The 20,906-nt window shown below is 37.1% G+C and overlaps 1 protein-coding gene across 3 annotated transcripts in view; it reads right to left on the bottom strand.

Annotated features, from left to right (window-relative positions):
- The window catches only part of adarb1b (adenosine deaminase RNA specific B1b), a 165,427-nt gene that overhangs the window by 12,347 nt on the left and 132,174 nt on the right, over nt 1-20,906 (bottom strand). For 2 of the 3 annotated variants that reach the window (XM_082174687.1, XM_082174688.1), the window contains 6 exons: nt 18,683-18,760; nt 13,926-14,854; nt 8,913-9,027; nt 8,445-8,613; nt 7,231-7,382; nt 6,596-6,764 (listed from right to left, as the gene is read on the bottom strand). In XM_082174687.1, the coding sequence (XP_082030813.1) occupies nt 6,596-6,764; nt 7,231-7,382; nt 8,445-8,613; nt 8,913-9,027; nt 13,926-14,854; nt 18,683-18,710 (1,562 nt within the window). In that variant the 5' untranslated portion in view covers nt 18,711-18,760. Of the gene's footprint in view, nt 1-6,595; nt 6,765-7,230; nt 7,383-8,444; nt 8,614-8,912; nt 9,028-13,925; nt 14,855-17,970; nt 17,998-18,682; nt 18,761-20,906 lie in introns of all 3 variants that reach the window. The other variant, XM_082174686.1, reaches the window with a different exon arrangement.

Below are 20,906 nucleotides of genomic sequence, written 5' to 3'. Positions count from 1 at the left end.
CACTTTCCTCTAAAAACCAAAGCAATAAACTGAATCAGCAAATACAGTATCAAACACATCCTGTAAACATGAAAGGTTTATTGTCTCTCTATAGTTCAATACTTCAACTGATGCATTGTATATAGACATTAATACTAAATGTGTTAAGGTTAACCCAGGGCCATCAACATTGTTAAAAAAAGAAATTCATTACAAATCTCTATAAACACACAATCTTCAGTGAATAACATATTTTGTTATTATCTCCTTTAGTATGACAACCGAAAATATAGGGTGATTAAATGTTTTTAATCGAATTAATAACATAATAAGCAGATTAATCAATCGAATTAATCCCAAATCAATCCCCCAAATGACCCCCCAAAAGATCATTTAAAGTCATTATTGTGTTAGATGAGAAAAGCATTAAATAGACATTACAAAAAGTAGCTTTATAAAGAAGTATTTTGATCTTTTGGTCTACAATGTGGCCATACATTTATTTTAATTTTTTCAGAAGCTGAACTGGCATTTAAGTATATTTATACAGAATGTTTAATGCAGCTCAGAGGTGGCATGAATATGAATAAAAAGAATTATATGATACTCTAAATATTAAACTAAAACATCCATTAGGTGGTGGCAAGTTAGGTCGTATTTACACTGCAGGTCTTGATGCCAAATTCCATTTTGTTGACTACTTCTGATTTTTTTGACAACCATCTAACATCTTTTACAAGTGACCCATATCCGATATCTGTATTTACACTACACTTTTGGAGAAACAACCCAGGGTAGACGTACTGACCCGGAAAAGCTTAGGTCAAAAAGGATGATCCACATAAGAATGAGGACATCGGAATCCATGTGAATTTTTCCATTACTTCAATAATGTAATGTATGTGTGGCCTTTACTGTCTTAATGACTGAGTCATTCAATCATTCATTCAATCGATTCATTCAGGAACGAAGCAAGTGGCCGTCTTTATGAAAGTGTCATTGAATCAACTGCTCACTCGATTCATTACAAACCGCAGATTCAGTCAGTAATGAAACACTGCTGTGTTGCACAAGTTCTGCTGTGGCTTTGTCTGGAACTATTTTCATTGGCGAAATTGAGCAAAAACAGACAATATTGTGTGATATTGCTAAACTATATCATGTGATGTAAATAGAAAAAAACACAAAGAGGGGCATTTTTGCCCTCATATCTTGAATTTTAGTGGCATTTTAAATGCATTCTAATAGGCTTCATCACACAGTCAGTTGTTGCCCTGCATCATGTTCATAACTAAAGTGCATGTCATTTAAGATGATGTACAGGTCTGGGCCAGGGCGTTGTGCATTAATCATTTTAAAACATTATTTTCCCCCATAATTAATCGTACCAAATTAATGTTAAATTGACAGCCCTAAAAAAAAAAAAAAATTATAATAAAAAAAAAAAACAGCTTTGCAGTTTCAATGGGGGTCTAAAATAATAGAAATAACAAAAAACTAAATAAATAAAATTAATTAATTAAAAAAATTAAAGTACAATTAAAAAAAGTAGACTGCAGGATGAGGTTGATATAAACGTACTGCAGAGAGACAGTTAAAGAGTGTGTGTGTGTGTGTATGCTGAGGTGGAGATGCACACTGGGTATTCTCTCATTAGCAGAGACAGGACCTGTGCTCTCTGGTCACAGCTGTCTCTGACATGTTCTTATCTCTTAGCTCACAGCTGCTGGGCGGCAGGGACAGACGCATCGCCACATTGACCCCACAGGATAAATGAATGCTCCCTCCTACTCTGATAATACTGTCTTCTTTATTTAACTAGGGTTATAGTAATGTTGAACCCATGCACCTCTTTCCCCGTCAATTATGAAGTCCGGTAATAGCCAAAGAGCAATTAAATTCACAAAGCCCTTGTTCTCTTCCCAACGGTGACAGGTACAGCGTCTACCCAGTGCAGTGAGATTAACCAGAAGGTTCCAGACTACTGCTTTTGCTGAGCTGTCTATTATTCTAATGAAGAGGGCTGACAATACCTTCACTCCAGAACTTAGAGAGCTGCTTAACTAGGCAGCAACTTCTAACATGGATATCATAGAAGCAAAGGTAGGCAGGAATTTATGCTCATTATGGCCAAATATTAATGCAACATTACATCCTTTACAGACAAGGACACCCCAGAATGCATTGTGATGAGCTCAGTGAAGAGAGTTGGAATATTTTCTTATTTTGTAAAATAGCAAAAGAAAGAAAGAAAAGTATTTTACATGGTTATTAGTATGTACTGTGTTTCGGCCTTTTCTCAAGGCCGCGGGAGCATGGTAGAGGGCTTGTGTTTTGATACGCACTTCATTCCACCAAGCGTTGTTTGTTTTCTTCTTATTTAAATCCAGATAATTGATTTACAAAACATCGATTGAAATTAAGGTACAAATGAAAAAAAACGAAAAAAAAAAACGTATGAAGTGGTCAAAAATCGCCACTCCATATCTCCCGACATTTTGAATTCAATCCATTTCCACGCCCTTTATGATGTATCCCATTTTCGATATTTTCTTTCCTAATTAACAAATCAAATGAAAACAAAACAACTAAATAATATCATAAAATTGTAATAAAAAAAAAATGTAACCAAATAAATGTACTGAAATGGCTACAACATACTGTATCACCACCTAGGGAACAGTTCAGGCTCATAAAATGGCTTGCCAACATGATATATTTTATAATTTTTTATATTCTCTCTCTCTCTCTCTCTCTCTCTCTCTCTCTCTCTCTCTCTCTCTCTCTCTCTCTATCTCTCTCTCTACACTCACCTAAAGGATTATTAGGAACACCATACTAATACTGTGTTTGACCCCCTTTCGCCTTCAGAACTGCCTTAATTCTACGTGGCATTGATTCAACAAGGTGCTGAAAGCATTCTTTAGAAATGTTGGCCCATATTGATAGGATAGCATCTTGCAGTTGATGGAGATTTGTGGGATGCACATCCAGGGCACGAAGCTCCCGTTCCACCACATCCCAAAGATGCTCTATTGGGTTGAGATCTGGTGACTGTGGGGGCCATTTTAGTACAGTGAACTCATTGTCATGTTCAAGAAACCAATTTGAAATGATTCGAGCTTTGTGACATGGTGCATTATCCTGCTGGAAGTAGCCATCAGAGGATGGGTACATGGTGGTCAGAAAGGGATGGACATGGACAGAAACAATGCTCAGGTAGGCCGTGGCATTTAAACGATGCCCAATTGGCACTAAGGGGCCTAAAGTGTGCCAAGAAAACATCCCCCACACCATTACACGACCACTACCAGCCTGCACAGTGGTAACAAGGCTTGATGGATCCATGTTCTCATTCTGTTTACGCCAAATTCTGACTCTACCATCTGAATGTCTCAACAGAAATCGAGACTCATCAGACCAGGCAACATTTTTCCAGTCTTCAACTGTCCAATTTTGGTGAGCTCGTGCAAATTGTAGCCTCTTTTTCCTATTTGTAGTGGAGATGAGTGGTACCCGGTGGGGTCTTCTGCTGTTGTAGCCCATCCGCCTCAAGGTTATGCGTGTTGTGGCTTCACAAATGCTTTGCTGCATACCTCGGTTGTAACGAGTGGTTATTTCAGTCAAAGTTGCTCTTCTATCAGCTTGAATCAGTCGGCCCATTCTCCTCTGACCTCTAGCATCAACAAGGCATTTTCGCCCACAGGACTGCCGCGTACTGGATGTTTTTCCCTTTTCACACCATTCTTTGTAAACCCTAGAAATGGTTGTGCGTGAAAATCCCAGTAACTGAGCAGATTGTGAAATACTCAGACCGGCCCGTCTGGCACCAACAACCATGCCACGCTCAAAATTGCTTAAATCATCTTTCTTTCCCATTCTGACATTCAGTTTGGAGTTCAGGAGATTGTCTTGACCAGGACCACACCCCTAAATGCATTGAAGCAACTGCCATGTGATTGGTTGATTAGATAATTGCATTAATGAGAAATTGAACAGGTGTTCCTAATAATCCTTTAGGTGAGTGTGTATATATATATATATATATATATATATATATATATATATATATAAGTTTGGGACTAATATCTGTCGCTACGCCTTTCCATCCCCTTTATATATATTTAATTTGTCTATTTGTCTTGCCTACGTATTGTTTGTCACATGGACAAGATAATAGATAAATCACATTGTTAGAAGCGCATGTAACAAATTGTTTAATCTTATATGTATGGTTCGTAATGCTACTACGAATGGAAAAACACCTACGGAAATGTCTACATGCCGTGCACTTAAGACAGGGAAAGAAACCAGTGTCCTTGATTATACGTCCATCAGGACTAGTCTTTATGAAGGTGTTGGATTTGTCCAAATAATCTCTAATATTTCTAACTCTATAATATGAAAAAAGAGGCGGGACTCTCGCCCACTGGATCACACTTAAGTATATACCAATGTTTTTTTTATCACATTCTTGATCACTTGACTGTGTGCAGAATAAGTAGTGGTACAAACTACAGAATGGGACTTCTTTTGTTTGTCTGATATATAGGACGATTCTCGTACTTTCTCCAAAGCGACATTCAAGCAATTTTTCGGATAACCCCTAAGAATAAAACGCTTATACATTATCACCAATTGTTGTTCAAAATCTGATTCTACACTGCATATGCGCTTCAGTTGAAGGAATTGGGTATAGGGTAGTACTTTTTTTAAATAAGATGGATGAGCGCTTGCTGCATGGAGAATACTATTTTTATCCGTTGGTTTGGAATATAAACAGGTCGATAACGTACCGGATTCAAATATAAACCTAGTATCAAGGAAAACAACAGAATGGGAATCAATTTCCACGATGAACTTAAAGGGTTAGTTCACCCAAAAATGAAAATTCTGTCAGTAATTACTCACCCTCATGTTGTTCCAACCCCGTAAGACATTCGTTCATCTTCGGAACACAAATTAAGATATTTTTGATGAAATCTGACAGCTGGCTCACTCCTCCATAGGCTTCTATAGACGTTATAACTTGCTGGCCCAGAAAATGCATTAAAGACATCGTTAATATAGTCCAAGTGACTACAGTGGCTCAACCTTAAGTTTATAAAGCGACGAGAATACTTTTTGTGCGCAAAAACAAACAAAAATAACGACTTTATTCCACTATTCATTTCCTTTTCTCTGGGACTCGAGTTTTTTCACGTAGTGTTTAAGCGCAGCGCGTCTGTATTGCACGTCACCACGTAGGCTCACTATTGGCCGACGCTGGTCATGTGGTGATGCGTGGTGATGTGCAACACAGACGCGCTACGCTATTACACTACGTGAAAAAACTCAAGGCCCAGAGAGAAGGAAATGAATAGTGGAATAAAGTCTTCTTTTTTTTTTTTTTTTTTACAAAAAGTATTCTCGTCGCTTTATAAACTTAAGGTTGAGCCACTGTAGTCACTTGGACTATATTAACGATGTCTTTAATGCATTTTCTGGGCCAGTAAGTTATAACGTCTATAGAAGCCTATGGAGGAGTGAGCCAGCTCTCAGATTTCATCAAAAATATCTTAATTTGTGTTCCGAAGATGAACGAAGGTCTTACGGGGTTGGAACAACATGAGGGTGAGTAATTACTGACAGAATTTTCATTTTTGGGTGAACTAACCCTTTAATAGAATCCACTATATTATTCAAATACTCAAAGAATTTATCGAAAAGATGTCTGGAGCCCCTAAAGATAACAACATACATCATCCACATAACAATATTATCTAAAAAAGGGTTATTATTCCAGATGTATCTCTCTTCTAAATATCCCATAAATAGGCAAGCATAATCCGGAGAAAATTTTGAACCCATGGCTGCACCCTGTTTTTGTAAATAGTATTTATCCTAAAAGAGGAAATCATTATTTTCTGAAAGTAAAGTGATCAGGTCAATGACAAAATCAAAAGGAGGGGATTTCTCAGTTCTTTGATTTAAGAAATGTTTCATCGCCATTAAACCTTTCCTATGAGGAATGTTAGTGTATAATGAGACCACATCCATAGTTGTTAAAAATATATTATTGGGTTCTTCCCCTTCCATTTAAATTCCAGACAATTGCATCAAGAAATCACCAGTGTATTTTAAATACGAGGGGAGATGTTCAACCAAAGGTCTTAAGATATGATCTACATACTGTGATATAGGTTCCAGTAAACATTCATTGGAAGCTACAATAGGGCGCCCCGGGGGCTTATTCACAGATTTATATATAATAAACATAATTTTTGTAAGTGCAATTTCTACTTTTCATAAAATTATTTCTTACAAATGTTTCATTAATGTGTGAATATATATAATTAATGTATAATACTATATATATTATTTTATATATATATATATATTTATTTTTTTTACACTTTTTTACACTAATTAGCTATAATGTAAGAACTAACAGCTAAAAACATCATTAACTCTTGATTAAGTGCAAAACATTACTGGACATCCTTAAAACTGAGCAGCTGGGATTCTATTAGTGTTGTTGCTGAGCATCAGTTAGTATGTCTGTAGGAAACAGACAGCAAGTCAGGTTTTAGAACAGGGCTCATATGTACATGTGTGTTTACATGCTACCAACTACCTTGCGATTTTGTCACTGCATGACATTGTAAGCAGCCGCTCCCCCTGCAGAACTCCGTCCCATGTCTGTATGGTGTTACTCGTGCGCACCGGGATGGTTCCCTCTCCAGACTCGATCTTGGTTCTCAGTTGGCCCCTTGCCTTCCTGTTGGGGTGTCTGTCTCCCTGGTCTGAGGAGAACAGTTAAACAAACATTTTAAAGGAAAGAGGGGCACTTCCATGCAATGTTTCTGAAAATGTTAATCTACTTCAACTAATCAACACATTTAATCAACCAATAACAATAAGTTAAAGAAGTAATTGTTTGTTTTGCTTCAGCTGAATAATTGTATGGTCTATAAAGCAACACTCAAGAGCAGAATTAATCAGTTCACAAGAGGAGTCGACAAAGCCAGCTAATTAAAAACACTGATGAAATTTGTTTTTGAAATGCAGCCAGACAGACAGTAAAGTGAAATTATAATGAAACGCGACCTGATCATAAGAGGGCCCACCCTGATCTTAATTGAACACAACTATTCAGTTTTGATCATTCATTTCCAACAAGTGTTTGAGTAAACTAACGTCCTCATTCACCTCCCGCTAGATCACGTATAAAGGACTGAACAGTTTGATTGAATAAAGACTCAGTTTCACCCTCTACGCCCGCCTCGTGAGGAGAGAAGATCCGAGCGTCTCCACAGGGCGATGTGCTGATGTAAAGATGAAACTGGACGTTGTCTTTCAGCCGGAAGCCACGTTTGTCACACTGCGTGAATATGGACTTTTGGTGCTCCTCTTTATTGTTGCTAAATTCAGAGAGAAACAATAGAAAAATCTAATTTTTCTCTAGAGTTTTTTATCATGTATAAATTAATACATACAATGCAAGCATACTTGCATGACCATATTGCAATTATTTTGACATATTGTGACTGCAATTTGAACTCCAATATTCCAAACATTTAAAGGTGTGGTCAGTAAATATATTACATAAATATCTCACAAACACTTTTTTTTGGAACTCAGTCCACTTGAATTACATATAAAAACGCAATATTAAATAATAATACAAAAAACTAAAATATGTAAATATATCCATAATAATAATTTTATTATAGATTACATCATTTTATCTCTCTCTCTCTCTTTACGTATTTTTTTGTATATATTATAGATTACAAATATTTTTGCAAAATATTTTAATTAACACACACATACATATATACATATATATATATATATATATACATATATATATATATATATATATATATATATATATATATATATATATATATACACACACACATTTCTTTCTTTTTTTAACATCACAGCATTTGGTGGTTTAATCAATTTTATTTTTTACATTTTGTTTTTATTTTATATATCTTATTGATAATTTTTTTCAATATATTTTCAAATATATATTTGTTTCTTTACGTTTAGTGGTTTAATAAATAAAATACTATATCGCATCTACTGTATAAATGCTAAATATATAATAATAATAACATTAATAATAACAATTATTATTATAGTAAAACCGCCAAACACTGATTAATTAAATATATGCAAATATATCCATACTAACATTTCATTATTATTATTATATTTTAAATATATATTTATATTATATATTTATATTTAACATTTATGTAGCATTTGTTGTTTAATAAATTGCAAAAGGCCACATCATGATTAATCACTATTCATTTTGCATCTCTATCTAAAACTGCATACTATAACAAGATGTTAAATTAAAACCTGTTTATGAGTTTAATTTCCCTTTCTGCTAGACTAAACATCATCCATCATGCTATGATGACAAATGAGACGTACGGAGACATGCAAGAGAGGGGACGTCTCACCTTAAGAAGTGCTCCAGCTGCATGTAGAGATACCTGATCAGGGAGCGACGAGCAATGATTTCAGCGTGACAGTCGTTGAGAGCCAGGCCGCGGTCGCTCATATACTCGCCGTTTATACACTTGGTTCCCGTGGAGACGCAGATGACCTGAGCGTCCTTGACATCAGTGCCTGTGTTCAAAACAGGTGGAGACATACCAGGACTGACAACTGAACCAACAAAAATCAAGATACCTTTTCAGAATTTTTAGTATTAGTAAAAGTAGACAATTTCACGAAACACCATTAAAGCGGTCAGTAAGTAATTCATTAGGCTGATTCATAAAGATTACTAATGAGTTTGAGTCTTTTTGATGGATTACTTGTAAAGAACTGTCTTAGAGCCATTTGGAGGCAAAAAAAATTATGTTTTTTATTTAAAATGGGACCATTTCTGAATAAGAACTTGTTCTCAGTTCAAGGAATTCTACCTGTTGTCATGACAACACCCGCCAGAACTTTCCGCCGTGCGTGTGGAGACGTGAAGTTGTCAGTGAGCTCGCTGAATTTGTCCACTACCAGACGAGAAACGGCATCTGCAAGAACCTGGTAAAGAGCATACAGGCGTCAGACTTCAGTGCTGACATCAGTAATACATGAACACACATCCGCTACAGGCAGACATGCAATACTGAAAACAGGGCCGCACTTTATTTTACAGTACATGCACTTACATGTACTTCCCTAAGAAAGTACTGGGTAATATAAGGTAACTACATGGGTTAAGGTTAAGGGGTAGGTTCAGGATTAGTGCCTTGTTATTACCCAGTTACTATAATAAGTACATAGTATGTACATGGGGAACGGGACTGTAAAATAAAGTGCTACCGAAAACAGTACTGACTTCATGACTAAATTCAACATTAAGTCTTAAAAACATTAAGTCATCCTCCCCCTTTTTATCCTCTCCCCTTCGACACACTTCTCAAGATCCAATCAATTCCTGATGGATTTTTTTCCTTGTTGAATATGCTTTTCCACTCAGAAATATTTGAGATTAAAAGTACAGTTTCAACACAAAATAGTCTATACAATAATACTGATTTGTAATGGAACGCAGCTAAATTAAATCCCACTCAACTGACCCTTTCCCTCTATGGATGACTGTAAAGCGGAATTTACCGTAGACCTCAGATTCACCTTCCGCTGCTGCAATATAATATCAATATTTCATCGAAACCCTTCAGGCACCTCTGTGATTCCTTTCCGCTAACAGTGCCCTCCACTTCACATTCCTTAATATGCTGGAAAATGATTATGCCAAGGAAAAATCAATGGCCGAATGGGCACGAGTTAGAGACATTAGTCTAACACTGCTTCCCAAATACTTCAGAGTCACTCAGTCGGAGACGGCTAATGGGAGTTTTAAAGTGGAGCATCCCGATACATTATCAGGAGACAGAGAAATCTCCCACCGAACAGAAGGCTGCGTTTTATTCTTATGATAAAACACACTAGTTACCGCCATCATCTTTATTTGCTTTCATTTCCCATTAGCGCCTGGGGACAGATGACAGGAAAATCACTGGCCAACTAGACGCAAATCTCACAGGAGAGCAGTATAGGAAAAAAGGAGGCTAACGCAGAGATAAAAAAAAAAAAACATTTTACAACAAATAACATTCTTGAGAATGTTTTCAATAGAAATGCTAAATTAATAGTGATTAATCATGACGACATGGCCTTTTGCAATTTATTAAACTACCAAATGCTATATAAATGTAAAATACTTAATATATAAAATAAAAAACAAATCTAAATTTAGCTGTTTTAGAGATTTAACATGTTAAATTGCTGCGATTAATTATGCGAAAAAATAATGCACTCAAATTATTAACGCACATCGCCCTGGCCCAGAGCTGTAGGTCATCCTACATTACACGCACTTCAGTTATGAACATGATGCCGGGCAACAACTGACTGTGTGATGAAGCCTATTAGAATGCAGTTAAAATGCAAGATATATGGGCAAAAAAAGCCTTAGAATTTAGCAATATCTTGAGTAAAAAGTGCTGTTTTTCCAAATATCTGCATGATTGCAAATGTGATATTGATTTTATACAACAGTTTTAAAGTGTATTACACTTTAGACACAACATTGTCTGTTTCTGCCAAATTTCGCTAATGAAAATAGTTCCAGACAAAGCCAGAGCAGAACTGTTGTGCGTCTCTGAGCAACACAGCGGTGTTTCGTTACTGAATGAATCTGTGGTTTGTAACAAATCGAGTTGATTCAATGACACTTTCATAAAGACGGCCACTCGCTTCGTTCTGGAAAGAATCAGCCATTTGAATGAATGACTGAATGAGCCATTAAAGGGATAGTTCACTTTGAAATTAATTTTTGGTATGTTTTAGCTTACCTCAAGGGCATCCAAGATGTAGGTGTCTTTTTTTCCACAGTAGTTTCAATTTTGATATTTTTAGGTCAAACCGTTCTTGTCTGTCAGTCATATAATGCAGGTCTATGGTCACCACTTCAAAGAGCATGCACAGAGTCCAAATTAAAACAATTCCCCGTCGTCCAAATTAAACAATTCCCCATAGTAAGTACACATTGATGGCCTAAGACACGAAACAAGCGGTTTGTGTGAGAAAACGAACAGTATTTATATCTTGTACACAGCCACGTCCAAGTGATCTGAGAGCGCGGGCGGGTATAGATATATACACTAGATGTCGCCTTAAAGACATTCGTTCCAATGAACTGCCGTAGACAAGGCAACATCTAGTGTATATATCTATACCCGCCCGCGCTCTCAGATCACTTCGACATGGCTGTGTTTAAGAGGTAAAAACGATATAAATACTGTTCGTTTTCTCACACAAACCGCTCGTTTCGTGTCTTGGGCCATCAATGTGTACTTACGATGGGGAATTGTTTAATTTTGACGATGGGGAATTGTTTTAATTTGGACTCTGTGCTTGTGTTTTGAGACCGTGACCATAGACCTGCATTATATGACTGACAGACAAGAACGGTTTAACCTAAAAATATCAAAATTGAAACTACTGTGGAAAAAAAAAGACACCTACATCTTGGATGCCCTTGAGGTAAGCTAAAACATACCAAAAATTTATTTCAAAGTGAACTATCCCTTTAAGACAGTAACTTGCCGCCACCTATTGGCGATTAATAAATCGCAAATTAATATGATAAATTAATAAAATATAATTTAATGTATTAATATAATAAATTAATAAAAGTAATTTGATGCAAATAACTGTAAAATATTTTTTTTATAAAGTCCAATAATTAACCATAATATTATATAAAAAATTGTATACATAATTTATGATTTTAAGGGCTAATTAGTTAAAGTAATTTATAAGTAATGGTATCACAAATCATATCACAATAATATAATGTCCTTTTATGATAGAATAGACAAAAAAAAAAAAAGACTAAAATATATATATTTTTTAGCTAAATCATACAATCCATCCCAATGTGTTAACAGAGCCCATCTTCGTTTCCATTAGGCTTTGCTCCTAATTAAGACGGCCATAATGGTAGTATTCAACCTTCCATCCTTGATGTAAGGTCAGTACGTATCGGCACACGAGTGAAGAAAAAACTAAAACGATCAGTTGTCCTGTGACGAGAGGCTATTTAACCTCTTGCCATCTGGTTGAAACAAATACACCTATCCGGCCTCTGGTCTCATATTGACAGCATGTTAAATTTGTGGGTATCGGATTAGGAATGGATAATGGGGTCTTGCATTCATGGTGCTGTATGTGTCACAGAGACAGACGGCCCAAGAGCAATCAGCATCAGAGACAAAACATGCGGCTGACAGGACTGCTCTTTAGTGGACAGGTAGTGTGCAGGCTGAAACAAAATGTTCTTGTTTTGACACGGTTCAGAGGAAGATGTTAATTAAGATTGGGTCGCTTCCAGGCCTGGCCTTATCTCAAAAGCAGGATTAACAGAGGATTTTAGAAATGTGTAAATAGACGTCTTCTCACACAAACGCCAATCGTTGGTCATTTCGGCTCACTGTGTTGTTTCACTGGAAGGGGTGCGCAATATATTGAATATGCATGACATATTCACAACGCTCTGCTAGTGACACGACATTAAGAAATATTGCGAATACCATAATGCTTTAACACGCTTTTTATTTGACCATTAAAATTACCTAAAGGTCCAAAGTTACAATGTTATTAGGAGCTATAAATTAGATTTTAACCAAATGAATCAGTTCATGCCAATTAAGTGCATCATTTTAGATTTTGTTTGCTTGAAAAAACTCAAAAACGCCCAGTCTCAATATAAATAGATTAAAATGTATGAAGATAAATTACTGTGTGTTATGTAAGTACATATTATGACAAAAAATAAACTTAATTCATATAAAGACATTTACACTTTCATGTCATATATATATCAGCAAAAAGGTTAAAAGAAAGTTTTTTTTTTTTTTTAGCTAAATCTCACAATCCATCCCAATGTTTTAACAGAGCCCATCTTCATTTCCATTAGGCTTTGTTCCTAATGAAGATGGCCATAATGTGCCTGCTTTGTGCATCCCGGCATAAAGGCTTAGACGATGATCTCCGATAAACTTAAATGGATCAGAAACTTAAATTAAACATTTTGAGATGTGAAAGACCAATGTCTTTTATTTATCAGATTTTTACACATCAGATACAATCAAGACTTTATCAGACAGTCTGATGTGCGAGTTAAAGGAAGCCACAGCACAAGAAAAGGTTTAAATGAGATTCAACATTAAAGTAGTTTCTGCGGAGTGCTTGTGAAAATATTCTATAACTTTTATTAAACTATAACTAATGCAATCTTCTTGTACAATATTTATTTACCAGTTTAGGCCTGCCTATCTCTATGGTATAAATAAACCATTACTATACCACTGCATAGCGAACTATAAATAATTCAAGTATTTTTCAGAAAGATTGGTGAATAAACAAAAAGGTTAAAGGCCGTTTATGACACATGGGAATAGATGTGCCTATGTTGTGCTATGTCTGGCTGTTTTTAATGTTAGAATCCAACCCTCATCTATGTGTCTGACCCATTGTGTTTCATTGTTGTTCATAGTTCAACATCTAGCGTTTTGAACACAACAACATGCTCTGCGTGAATGACCCCTTAAGATGCATCAATCATTGTGTAGCCTTTAGTCTTCAGGGCAAAAAAGAAAGCACACGTACGTCAGAAAGGTGTCTGTTAAAGATCACTTCATCTGGAAAGCATCTGATATACATCTTTAAGATGTCAGTTTAACATACAATCTAAATCATTACATCTTAAAGACATCTTCTAAATGTCTATTTGACATATAGACGTATTGCAGATGAGCAAACACTCTTAAAAATACGTCTTCCAGATGTAAACACGCACATCAAATAGACGTCTCTGTGATGTACGTGTGCTATCTGGGGACTATGTTGAGTCTGAGGTGCGGATCTCTTACCTGTGGCAGGTGCAGCTGTAGGCCCTCTCTGGGGATGGGCTGGCGAGATGGGGTCTGGTCCAGTTGCATGTTGAAGAGCGCAGACAGAGCCGCCTGGGCAGCCCGGGCTTTAGCGAGTTTCTTATTTCGGCCCGAGCCCTCAAACGTCTGCGAGTCCACAGTCACGGACATCACAAAGTTCTTAGCATGGCTCTCGCCGCTCTCCGACACAAACTCGTATTTGAGGCCTGGCCGCAGCTCGTTGAGAATCATGACGGGGTTCTTGCCGCTGGCCGAGGAGGCGAAGGAGGAGGGCGGTGGCAGGGGCGCCTGAACTAGGCTGTTCGTACCTGGCGCCTGGGGCACGGGATACTCTCCCAGCGGGTTTAAGGAGCCGTTGCCGTTGGAGCCCAGAAAAAATGATTCCTCGGGCGGTGCCGGCGTCTCAAACCCGTTGAAGAGCATGTCAGGGAAGTCAGCCTGGTCGGAGGTGAAATCCGTGTTGACGGTGAGCGTACGGCCCATGGCCAGGTGCGCTTCAGACGCGTTAGGGAACTGAACAAAGGAACGCAGGGCCTTCTCAGCGGCATTCAGCTTGGCCTTTTTCTTTGTGGGACCCGAGCCCTCGAACAACTGCCCGTTAACCTCGACGGTCATGACGAAAACCGGCGCATGGACCGGGCCGGTCTGCGAGAGAAGCTTGTACTGCAAGCCTGGTTTGATCTCGTTCAGCTGCATCAGGGCGTTCTTGGGCAGAACCGGCCCTGGCGTTTTCTTACGTTTCTTGGGTCTGAATTTCGAGTGCGCATGGCCATTGTTGCCCTCCTCCAGGGGGCGCTTGCGACCCCCTCCTCCACTACCGTTGGGGAGCTGCTCCACCAGGCCAGCTCCCTCCTTAGAAGAGACGTTGTCCAGGTTGCGGTTTTCCTTTACGTCGGTGCTGCATGAACCTGCGGTGCCCAGAAAGAGTAACTTACAACGCCTTCGTTGCAGGATCTTGTAAATGTAAAATTTATAGATTCCTTTATCTTTCTTTGTAACCGAACAAGTGATGTGTGTTCCTTTTTTGTGTGCCGAGGTATGCTAGCATGATACATTTTTAGACTAATCTTGTGAAACTTCTTTATGAGAGGAATTTCAAAGATGACACTGAAAAAACTTTGAAGAAAAAAAAAAAAAACCCGATTAATTATCATAATTAAGGAAGACCATGAGGTATGAAATCTAAATGATCATAATCATCAGTTTAATTTAAAGTACAGTTTGAGCATTCAGTTTTGCAGGCAATGGCTCGTGCCGAGTCAATCAATCATCTCATTGGAGATAAAATATGTGCTAATGGAGAACAGAAACCAAAGCTTTAAAAGCCTAATAACTAATTAAATGAGGCTCTTTTTGAGTGAAAAAGGCACTTTTTCAGGTCCCTCCATATAAATAGTGGCTATAAAACACCAACAAATATGGATTCACAATGGGTTCATTTTTTTTGTTGTGAAAAAACTTTGAGAACATACTTCTCTTATCTAACAAAACTGGTCAAGCATCATATTTCAACCCAAAATCAAGAGAAAAAAAAAATAACTGTCCAAAAATGGTCAAAATAGGGATTTCAATCAATTAAAAGATTTAAATCATGGTCAATCTTTGATGAGTTCCTTTAAAAAACAAATAAAATACTGAATATATAAAATAAAAAAATATACATATATGCAATTATTAGGTGTTGTGTGGATGACATAATATTTATACAATAGTGCTCTTCACTCAAGGTTCCAATAATATATCAAATTAAATAAATGCTATCATTAAAAAAAAAGAAAATATATATGACAATAAGGCAGCATATTTAATCGCATGCATTAACGTGTTAACTGTGAGAGCAAAAACATAAAAAAAAAAATTTGGTTTTCTGATTGCAAAATTTTATTTTATTCTATATTTAGATTTTGGGGTGAAATAGGATATGGGCATGTTTTCATGAGATGTTTACAAGGTCACAATTGTTTTCCCTTAAGAAGAGGGTCTTGCAGAGGAAACACACATCATCATGTCCTGTTGACAAAGCTGATGGAACTTTGGCTAAATTTTCATTTATAACATCCTTCAGCAAAAGCTCGCTAGGTTACTGCTTTCAGTGCTCTGGTAGAGAGAGAATAGCGTCCGTGAACAGTAGGGGAACAGAGTAAGAGCTCTCTGCAAACAGTAGGAGCAACAGGGTGGATAAGGGAGAGGGTGCAAGGCAGAAGGAGAAATAAAATGAAGATATCTGAGAAGAGAGAAAGTCGTGTCAGGGAAAACGCGAGGGGGGAGGGGAGGGGGGGAGCAAGAAAGAGAACGTGGAGGAGAAAGAAAGAAAGAAAGAAAGAAAGAAGAGGAGAGAAGAGGAGAAAGAAAGAAAGAAACAGAGAGAGAGAAATATACAAAATACTGGAGCAGAATCTGAAAATCAAAACCCTTCTTATGCGTGTCAAACTTTAATACACATATCCACATCACACAAACACACACATACATAAGCGATTGACTCTGGCTTTAATGATGGAAATCACTCTTGCTAAAACAACGGCCCTCTTCCAAAACCTAGTGAGATCTTACATAGGTAGGCTTTTAAAGGATCTTAGGCAGGCCACTCCAAATGTACTTTTATAATCCATTCAGTAACAAAAAATATCTGCAAAACATTCAAACTAATGTACTATTTTGCTATTTTTCTTAGTAAACATTTTTAGTCGAATCTGTGCTTGCCAAAAACCCATTTTTTTTGGTTAAACTGCCGTTAAGATGTGGCCTTAGAAGACGACACTAAAGCAGGTCACTAGCTTGTTCCACTAACAAAGAATGCCCAAAAGATTGTGCAATAAAACTTCAACTTTAACAGCTTTAAGCTTACTAGAGATATTAAAGCTATAAGTTTATAGACCTGCCCACCTTCAGCTGAAAATTCAATCAATTGCACATGCAAAAGCATAAAAGCCTAGTAACTGTACTTACTGTAACCAGTAAAATGCACTGGCTCACTACAGAGTATTAAAGGAATGTAAAAGCGAACACCTGCAGTGGCACCGACAGCTTAAATAACATAGAAACAGGACCTCTCCTTTAGAGCCATGAACTTTAATGTCTTCAATCTACACAAAGGCCCAGTAACAGCGAAGTGCACCAGCTCCCTCTGTGTGCATTAGCAACGTCAAAAAGAACACCATGTTGATTCTCGCTTGGTGTACGGTGATGTAGTCGAACGCACTTCTTGGTTGAAATCTTTAAAACTTAAAAATTCCTATGGAGAACAAGAATGGGAAAAAACTGGTAAGGCTGCTAAAAAGGGGGGCAAAAAACATGTTGGTCTTTCACTCAATGGAGGGGGGGGGGGGGGGGGGGGAATCTGGTGCTGAATGAGTGTATAAACCCAACGCTAAACCTAAAGCTGATAGAGAAATATGCACTATCAGAGGTAGAAAGCTTTTGGATATCAAATACGCTTATCGGCAGAAAATCTAAATAAGAAAGCGTCCGCTTCTCTACAGATCCGTAATAAATGAAGGGTCCCTCCATTGTCAGTGGCTCTGAAGACAAGCTGCGGAGTGACGGGACAATAGAGGGTTACATTTCCTCTGGGTTAACAACTCTTCCCTGAATCTTCTATTCACAGCGCTGCAGAATAAAGAAGAACGGGACTCAGACACCGGAGGAACGCTGTGTATTTCTTCAGTCTCGAGTCCCGATCTTCTTTGATCACATTCAAGTGTAAAGCCCAATGAAATAGGGAATGCTAAATTTGGAAGATATTGGATTATTTAGCACATCTAGCGATACTGACTTTTTTTTATGCTACCTTGTTTTAAACCACTGATAACTTATTCATAAAAAAAATAAAAAAAACGAATGAAATTAAAATGTTATCATCTATAACATGCTTTGCATTTTTATTCAGTTATCTTTTTTAGATAATTTTGCAGTGGCACAAAAATGAGGGCTGAAAAAAATAAATTAAAAAAATTGACACTTAAGGGAATAGTTCACCCAAAAAAAAAAAAAAAAAAAAAAAAATCTGTCATCATTTACTCACTGTCATGACGTTTTATGATGTATTCTTCTGTGGAACACAAAAGAAAAAAAAATTAGGAAAAAAAAATTAATTCAGTCAGTACAATGACAGTTAATGGGGTTCCATGTAGTTTGGACCCCAATGTTCTTCATTTGTTCTTTCATAAAATGTGAGTAAATGAAGATTCATGTTTGGGTGAAGCATCCCTTTAAACAAGACTTAGAAGCAACATCAAAAAGCAGCAGAAATTTTAAATCATTCTGGAATAGGACATGCTTGAAAGGTAGAAGGTGTAACACCCAATACACAATGCAAGCAAGCAACAGAAATCGTATATACGATTGATATGTTTAAATTAATCTAAATATTTGTTCATCTAACACACTAAAGATCAACCACAATGTTATTTTGTTGACTAAGATTTTACACCATTTGAGTCAGATGAAAATGTATTGCAATAATGAAAAATTACTAAACATAGAAGACGTTTTCCACAAAAAAAAGTGTCTAAAAAATAAAAGATTTGATCTGATCGGACTGAAGTTTCGATGTAAAAAATGTGCCCATGTCTAAACACTACTTTAAACATCTCTGCTGGGTTCGTTTAGCGTGATGGGCATATAGAGGGAAGGGAAGGCACATGAACTGTTGACTAAATGACACATTAGTTACGGGGAGTGTGTAGGGCTCTGTGCTGGAATGGAGGGTTTGGGGTTCAGCTATGAGCACTCACTCATGTTCTCCTCCTCATCAACATCCATGGTGGTGAAACGCCTCGACTGGCCCTGCGCTTGCTGAGCCACAGTCACACCTGACAGAAAGACAGAGGAAGAGATCATCATTAGTGCTGTCTGCTAAATACATATAATCACAGGTACTTCTGCTCAGTCTGGGGGTTAGTGGCTTGGACAAACCCCTGATAATAAGCATTCACACCATGATAATAAGCAAAGAGCTACAGACATGAATGACACATGGAATTATGCTCAACAAGTGATTGAATTCATAATTTTCACCTGGTGGATGGAAAATAGTCCATAGACGTACATATACACACACACACACACACACACACTTTGGGGATGGTACGATTTTAAAATGCTTATTCTCACAAAGGCTGCAGTTATTTGATACAAAAAATACAGTCAAATATTGTGAAATATTATTACAATTTAAAATAACGGTTTTCTATTAGAATATATTATAAAATGTAATTTATTCCTGTGATGCAAAACTGAAGTTTCAGCATCAATACTCCAGTCTTCAGTGTCACATGATCCTTCAGAAATCATTCTAATAAGATGATTTGCTGCTCAATTATTATTGGTGCTCAATTATTAATATTTAATAAAACCATGCATTTTGAATTTATGATGTCTTACTGATCAGCTATATTATTATAAGTTATTACTATAAAAGCTCCCACAAGCACATTCTATGACTTTTCCAGTGATTAAGATTCAGATTAAGATTAAGATTAAGATTAAGATTAAGAGTAAGATTCAGATTCAGATTCAGATTCAGACTGAACCGATATAGAATTAAAGAACATTTACGAGACTTTTTTCAGGACTAGAAAACACAATTTTAAAAATCCCTGACACTTTTCTTTTCCCAATTTTTCTATAAATGTGGAAGTTACAAATTCAAGAAAACAAACACACTTCCTTCCAATCATTAATCTCACTATAGTGCACTTGAAAATTGCACTTTACCAAAATAACTGGTGTTGCAAGTATCAAAGAGAAAGTATAGGCCGTCAAATAATGTCTCTAAATAATGACATCATGCATCACGTTCTTTATTTAGATGACTGGAGTGGAGCAGTAAGAACAAGAGGGGGAAAAAAAAGAGGAGAAGAGAGGTGAGAAGAGGACAGAAATGAAAGAGGAGAGTAGAGAATAGGATAGAAGAGGAATGAAACACCATTGACTGTGAGGTTAAGCCTACAGTAAAGTAAGTGTATAAATATTCAGCAGGAGAAACTAATCTTTGAGAGAAAGGGCCGTGCTTGACAGGCCGTAATAGCAGGAGCAGTCTATTGTGACTTTAATATCCATTCGATTAGACCTCATCTTCAGCTGCCTCAGAGGAAAAATACAGTTATTGACATCAACGGGCTTTTAGTCCCCCTCGACACAGATGCAGCTGGAGCTCAGGTGAAAAACACAACACAAACACAAGAGCAAAACTCTACATTTCATTAAAAACATTCCTCATAATAGAGCCGAGATGCAGGGCTGTGTTGACTTGAGGCTATAGTGAGGAAGCTTTTATACGCCTGACACAGAGACGATACCAGGAGCTTCTAGATTAACTGAGAGAAAAGATGCTGTCAAGGACATAATGCCAGTATTCCTGCTTTCTCTTTCTTCAAATAGACACTTGGGATATTTTTAAAGGCATAGTTCATTATTTGCTCGCGTCTTTCCAAATCTGTATTTCTTTCTTTCTTGAAACACAAAAGGTAAATTTGCAGGTAAGACACCTGGACAACAGTACAAAACTGTTGATCGAATTCATCACCCTCTATAAGTTTTATGAAAAATAAGGATGCCTGAAATAATGAAAAGGGAAAATCTATTAAAAAATACTGTTGGGAGCCGATAGCCTTGTTGGGAGTGCTCTGACATGTAGTCCCGGCTCGTGAACCTTCCCGATCCCGTCCCCTCTCTCTCACACTTTGCTTGCTGTTAGTCCTCTACTATCCTATTTTAACCCCCTGAGGTCCGCTACCATGCCGGCACGATAGGCTCGCTTTTTTTCTTATCAGTGCAGGAGAGATTCAAAATACTCTGTTGACTTTGATCTTACAAACAAGTTTCATACATCAATCGATCCTGTTAAGTGTGCATTTTTTTTTGTGCATACTCACAATAAAAACAAAGTGTTGTGCTTTTTGCCAAATAAAGAAAAAATAAACATGATGCGAGTTCTGCCTACTCTCTGTCAGTGTA

Source organism: Leuciscus leuciscus, assembly GCF_965113295.1.
Source record: "Leuciscus leuciscus genome assembly, chromosome: 7".
NCBI classification, from domain to species: Eukaryota; Metazoa; Chordata; class Actinopteri; order Cypriniformes; family Leuciscidae; genus Leuciscus; species Leuciscus leuciscus.
Note: the sequence above shows the minus strand (reverse complement) of the source record. Positions and strands in the feature narration are given on the sequence as shown.